The sequence below is a fragment of the Crinia signifera genome, chromosome 9 (assembly GCF_055691185.1).
Source record: "Crinia signifera chromosome 9, ASM5569118v1, whole genome shotgun sequence".
NCBI classification, from domain to species: Eukaryota; Metazoa; Chordata; class Amphibia; order Anura; family Myobatrachidae; genus Crinia; species Crinia signifera.
The window spans coordinates 2,970,280-2,977,466 of NC_139225.1; the positions used below are offsets into that span (position 1 = coordinate 2,970,280).

The 7,187-nt window shown below is 44.8% G+C and overlaps 1 protein-coding gene across 2 annotated transcripts in view; it reads left to right on the top strand.

The window, feature by feature from the left end:
- Positions 1–7,187, top strand: part of PRRT1B (proline rich transmembrane protein 1B) — a 55,976-nt gene that overhangs the window by 38,517 nt on the left and 10,272 nt on the right. For both annotated transcript variants that reach the window (XM_083160910.1, XM_083160909.1), the window contains one exon: positions 6,738–7,066. In XM_083160910.1, coding sequence (XP_083017036.1) covers positions 6,740–7,066 — 327 coding nt within the window. In that variant the 5' untranslated portion in view covers positions 6,738–6,739. The remainder of the gene's footprint in view (positions 1–6,737; positions 7,067–7,187) is intronic.

Below are 7,187 nucleotides of genomic sequence, written 5' to 3' on the forward strand. Positions count from 1 at the left end.
GTAGCTCAACAACAGCTGGAGGGCCGAAGGTTCCCCATCCCTGTAATATACTGTTATGCCATCGATGTAAAAGTCTAATGTATATTGATTCCCCCTCTGTATGTTTGCTTCATGTATCCAGGTCAAATAATTGACACAACTGATAGATCTGATTTCTGTTTATTGGTTCCGTAAATATGGTGACAAATGATCAATACATTGGATGTTTCCTATCTCACGCCTGCGAGGTTTGTAAAGGAAGCCTAGTATCTGTATATAGGTGGCTACAAACAGATTTAAGAAATATAATCTGTTTGTAAAATATCACAACCTACCAAATCAGCAATGGATAATCTATACTAGGTTTGAACTAGATGGACGCAAGTCTTTTTTCAGCCTTACCTACTATGTAACTATACATTTCATACCGGGACACAGTTCTGTGACTGGCTGATTAAAATCAGGTGAAATGCATTAAAGCCAGACAGACAGAACCTGTGTAACATGTTCCGCGAAGGTGTCGCGCATCGCTATCAATATCGGCCGCTCCGCGTATCGCATCGTGTATATGGGGCTTTCGCCTAAATATAGGGGACAGGAAAATCATTCATCTTGTTTTTAACACTATAATGCTAATTGTTTCATGTGACCAAATGGATTGCCAGAAATGTGATGGCTGAAATATGGTCTCATATGAGTCCAGTAACTTAATATTGATCTGCCTGTGGGGTTTTATAGGGATAAGATAGGCGGTGATCTGCCTGTGGGGTTTTATAGGGATAAGATAGGCGGTGATCTATCACAGAGGGGCTATTTACTAACTAATATTATACATAACCACACGCACAAGAGCTCAGCTGTGCACACCGTGCGATTCTGACTATATACAATAATATTGTTCTGCGAATCCGGCCCATAATACAGTAGTACACATCCGTGAGGCCATTCTATTGTAAAATCCTCCTACTTTATTATCACTGGCCATTACCAATTTGACAGGAAGCCAGCATTTGGGGGTGGTATAACCGGACCATTTTTTGGGAATGTCATGGAAACCGCAAGTGTGCCCAGTCATTCGAGGGGAAGCCGAGTGACATCAGCTCCGCCCCCGATCAGCCAGCCTGATTCTATCACAGCCGCTGAGTAAGTCCTGGGCTACGCACACACTGCACACACTGGGGAATCATTATATGGTGAGCGGCTTCCAAATGGTTTTGCAGGCCTGCAATATTTTCTCAAGTTGTGCTAAGCGATTTACGGGGGGTCCATCCTGCACTCGGGTGTCACCCTCAAAAGGGGTAAAGCCATACTTGCCTACTTTTGAAAACTAGTTTCAGGGAGATCATAGTTCGTCGTAGAATTCTAGTTCGCCCAAAGGGCGTGTCTAGTTCCATATATGGAGAGATTGAACGTGGCACCTAGAAGCGTGGGTGTGTACTGCTACACCTGAGAGTAATCTTTTAAAATGACTTATATCCAAATGTAGATGAGCTCCAAAGCAGTTAGTAAGAGATACTATACTCGGTAAAGTGCTGGGAAATGGTGCTGATGATTCAATGTAAATGTATCTGTCTCTTATTCCTCCCCCCCCCCCCCCCCCCCAAAAAAAAAATGTAACAGTTTAATACTAAAGGGAGAGAGGGAGATTGCTGCTATGTCAGGGAGTCTCCTGCAGGAGGGGAGGTAACTATGATGTAACAGTGTAATGTGGGCTAGGTGACATGAGGGAGATTGCTAGACTAATAAGGGAGAGAGGGAGATTGCTGCTATGTCAGGGAGTCTCCTGCAGAATGCAGGAGGGGAGGTTACTTTGGGTAAAGCCAAGGTGCAGACATGCCCGTCTGCGGGGGAAGCCAGCATCTCATGAAACAGGCCATGCCCCTTCTTGGTGGGGGTGAGAGTGCAGAGTCCACACCTGGTGTCCCCACACTTGGTGACACCGCTGTGAATATATATTTGTGGTTGTGTTTATATGTCTGATTGTAGATATAAATGCGTGTGTGTGTGCATGTTTTTTTTATATATGTCTATTGCTGTGTACACACGGGTACAATCTCTTTACGATTCTGACTATATTGTCGGAATCGCGCACAGATTGCATACAGATCGCAAGTGTTTTTACCCTTGCGACCCCGATGCGCGCCCCCGTGTCAGCTGAAATCGTAAATCAGATAGACAGGGCAGCCAAGACTATATAGTGCAGATCTGCACTATATAGTCAAGATTGTATGCAAATCGGATGTGCCTTAAGATCCGATCCCAATCTGATCTTAGGGCACATCTGACCGTGTGTACACACCATATGTTTGTACATGTGTGAGTGAATATTTATACGTGTGACCTGAGCCTGCTCCGGGTGTTCTGGTTCCACGTTACGCCTTTGTAGGTAATTAGCAAAGTACATTATCCCAATGACCGATGTGTGCAGCTAGATCTATGCAATATAATATTCCCAATCTCTTTTTTAAAGTGCTTAAGGCAATGCAATTAGACTTTCCCAAGTTATATAATGTAATTAGATCAGGCCAAATAAAATAAGAACCTTCCTTTGTGTTCTCTCAGGTGTTTGCTGACAGGATTGCCTAATATCTCCTGACTGGGCAATAAATGTCTCAACCCGCTAACTCCACGCAGGAAATGAATGGCCTAAAGGTCACCCAAGGGCGGCTGTTACCTGTAGATCACCAAACTGCACAAAGGTGAAGAGGTGCATACACATAACACACAAACAACAACAATCATTACAGGATATAGAAAGTGACAGAACACAGACCCATATACCTAGTCATTAATAAATACTAAAGCTGGGACACCCGGATCAATATGCCGTCCAGGCCGACTGATAGGACCAGCCTGGCACTCTGTGTGTGCCCCCTGTGACGGATTGCGGCGAAGCTGGGTTTGATGTGCTGCACATCATGTCTCTGTCTGTCTGTCCTTCCTCAGAATTCCCCCACATGAAGGTGATGTGGAGGATCCAGACCAGGTTTTGGGAGCAGTAGCAGAATCCCAGGTGTGTAATCAGCAGCACCGGGATTTCTTGATTATAAGGGTTTCCAGGGCAGAGTCACCTTGCTCTTGATGGTGGAATAGCTGCACAAGTGATAGGCCTGGGGTGTTCTATTGTAGGGACCATTGGAGCCTTTCACGGGTCTGCTATGATGGGGGTACCTGTATGCTGCTGCCGGTAATTATGATTAATGAGGAATCACCCTGGTACAAATGTGTTCTGTAGAGCAGTTCAGGACTCCTGATGGTGGGTTAGCGGCTGGGGGTGTGGGCTACAGTAGGGGTCATTGGGATGCTGTACCAAATGGTGAAGTTTGAGAACTGTGCTACTGATTACTTGTATGCCGGTTTTCTGTATCCCTGTTGTACTTACATCGATGTCACAATCTATGTATATATGTACAGACAAGGCAGCAAATACAGGCGTGGTGCCAGGTGAAAAAAATAAAGTGAAGCCCCCTGAAAAAACAGCAAGTTGGTTGAAACGGTCGTTGGGCAGGTTGTGGCCACTGACCCCTAGACTTTCACAGGGATAATCGGCTCCTCCCCTTTTGTCGTCCCCTCCCCCCGTCCTTTCTTTCTTTCTTTCTTTCTTTCTTTCTTTCTTTCTTTCTTTCTTTCTTTCTTTCTTTCTTTCTTTCTTTCTTTCTTTCTTTCTTTCTTTCTTTCTTTCTTCTTCCTTCCTTCCTTCCTTCCTTCCTTCCTTCCTTCCTTCCTTCCTTCCTTCCTTCCTTCCTTTCCTTCTTCTTTCTTTCTTTCTTTCTTTCTTTCTTTCTTTCTTTCTTTCTTTCTTTCTTTCTTTCTTTCTTTCTTTCTTTCTTTCTTTCTTTCTTTCTTTCTTTCTTTCTTTCTTTCTTTCTTTCTTTCTTTCTTTCTTTCTTTCCTTCCTCCCCTGAAGAAGTTAGATGTTTAAGATGTGACCCTCCCTAGACGAACCGCGTTGGATACTTTGGCTGCATGCTGATATTCAGATAAGCTTTCCTCCCCCTTTTTTTTTTTTTCTCCAAAAAATGGACAGGCAATTCGTTGTGTCCCTGTGTTCTTTGTTTTTGTTAACTGTATTTTTGTCTTTTATATATTGATGGATGCATTCTATGTATGACTAGTAAGGCCGCTCGATGCAAATGCTTCGAAAGCTGTCTGCTTCCTTGTGATTGCCTCTGTGTTTGTGCATGTGTGAGAGAGATAGAGATGTAGCTTTGCTCGCTGCCAACAGATGGCAGTGTTTTGGAGACACACAAACGGATACTTTGCTTTGTGGGAAAGAAATGGCTGAAAATGTGGAAAGCAATGGGATTGCCACTCTGAATTGGCTTGCTATATGAATCCGCTTCGGCCTAACCATTCCGCTGCTGCCCTTGGCACATATTTTAAATCCTTACTGTAAACATGAATGACTGTCTCCTATAACCCGCTGGCTGATGTTTATACTGTACGCACTGTGTCACGGAACAAATACTGTAGTCAGGATTTTCCTTGCAGCTAACGAGTACTGAAAGCTTCGTCTGCAATCGGAGAGACCAGGGGAACTTGTGACAGGAACAGTTCTGCCAGTATCAGGGAATTATGAGGGAGATAAAATAAGATTATCTACGTACATAGGAAGATTTCAGAACATGTATTGATTCTATTGGCCTCCTCTGAATATCGGTGTATTCTTAATTTAAGACCTTGGCAACCAATCTGATTAGCCAACTTGATTCATTTCAACCAATTAGTTTTAAATTGTATTCTGGCTTCTCTACGGTCTACTTAAAATTTGGTGAAAAATTCCCATTTCCACTTAAATGAAGTCTCTATACTGTTTGGGTTGATTGCGCACTCCGGGAGGGGGGAGGAAGAGGAAGGAAGAGAGGGTTCGGGGTGGGGGTGGATAATGCGGTGGCTCGTTGTGCTGAAATGAGGAGTCTGTGTCTGTTAGCCATCAATCGAGACATTGAACACTGGTCCCGCAGCACACAAGAAGACATAAGAACAAGTGTTTTCTTATGGTAAAAGGGGATCTGTTGATCACACCCATTCCAGGCTCCTCACGTGCACAGCCGGGGTCAGATACACCCCTTATTCTCTAAGGACTGCATATCGTGTACACGCCCCCGCATTGCAGGTTGAGAGAGGATTTTACCCACATACGGGCCCAAGTGACTACTTCTGCCCTCACCCATCCTCATTTGAGGAACCCATACCACCACTTTTTATTCTAATAAAGATATTATACAGCACTGTATAATTAAACCACCATCCCTGACTAGACTCCTCATTTCCTCAACTAGCCACCGCATTATCCACCCCCACCCCGAACCCTCTTCCTTCTCCCCCCCCCCCCCCCCTCCCGGAGTGCGCAATCAACCCAAACAGTATAGTTAGTCCTGGACAGACTCAAGATCTGCAGCACCGACCCATTATCCCCCTTTCATGTTGAGCACGATACACCATCCTTTTGCTTCCTAAATGAAGTCTCTATTAGCATTTGAACTAGGGATGGACATCGGAAGCTCACCATCAGATGATGGCGGGACTTTCGCTATTGAATATTTCGATGCGATGGTAACGGACCATTGCATCAAAAGAATTTGATAGAAAAAAAAATTAGTATGATTTGTGTATGCGCAAAAGAAGCCCTTTTTGCGCATTTCACAAATATCTTTAGCATGGGCTAAAACACTGCTGCAGGGCGGGACCATCGAATCACCATCAAATGTTTACCATTCAGTGGCGGCAAGCATCAGAATGCTGCCATTGGTAAATGTACCACCATCAAAACAGAATCATTGGGCATGGCATTGTGTGCTGGTAACCACAGTTAGCACGTCATTGTATAATGGTCACCGGTATGGGCTTGGCATTGTGTGCTGGTAACCACAGTTAGCATGGCATTGTATAATGGTCACCAGTATGGGCTTGGCACTGTGTGCTGGTAACCACAGTTAGCATGGCATTGTATAATGGTCACCAGTATGGGCTTGGCATTGTGTGCTGGTAACCACAGTTAGCATGGCATTGTATAATGGTCACCGGTATGGGATTGGCATTGTGTGCTGGTAACCACAGTTAGTACGTCATTGTATAATGGTCACCGTTATGGGCTTGGCATTGTGTGCTGGTAACCACAGTTAGCATGGCATTGTATAATGGTCACTGGTATGGGATTGGCATTGTGTGCTGGTAACCACAGTTAGCACGTCATTGTATAATGGTCACCGGTATGGGATTGGCATTGTGTGCTGGTAACCACAGTTAGCACATCATTGTGTAATGGTCACCAGTATGGGCTTGGCATTGTGTGCTGGTAACCACAGTTAGTACGTCATTGTATAATGGTCACCGTTATGGCTTGGCATTGTGTGCTGGTAACCACAGTTAGCACGTCATTGTATAATGGTCACCGGTATGGGATTGGCATTGTGTACAGTAACCAGAATGTATATAAAATACCAGTCGCTACATGTTGTACAGTAGTCGCTGTCTCGGTCTCGGTAAGGCAGCACTGTACCAAGCTAAACCATATATCACGTGGATTTCCCTCCCCAGGTATATAGCTATAAGAGGTCATGCCAAGCTCGTTAGGAGCAGTTTATATAGTGGCTGTCAGGGGCACCGTTGGTGCTACACAACCACTGGTGTGAGAGATGTACTTACCTTGTGACTCTGTTCTTTCCATTCCTGATCATATGAATGCAGACACAGTACGATCAGAGGAATCCTGCACATCACACTAAAGATTGTTTGTTTTCCTATTGTTCCAACAGAAATGGAGACTGGGATTCAACAGGAAGAGGAAGGAAGTGGAGCTACAGTAGAATTGAGCCACAGAGCTAACACTCCATGCACAGGAATTGTCCAGGCACCTGAACCGCCCAAGCATATTTCAGAAGAGCCAAAAGGAATAGAAAACACTGGATTTGTTGGGGATCCTCCACCGTATTCTCCTCCAGACCCAAAGATTGCTCACCTGCTCTATCCAAATTATCAGCCTAACTTTTCAGGCCATATGCCGGTCATGTACCAGCCCGGGCCCCCAGTACAAAGTGCCTACGCTCACCAGAACCTGCCGCCAGGATCATACCCCTATATCATAGTAAGTATCACCTTACTCTGAAGCATCCAAATGTCCGTACGATCTCTGAGGCCACGGTGACATAGATGTGGCAGGGTCGGTTTGTTCCATTCGGAATCCTGTGCATATGGCGATGCAGTTA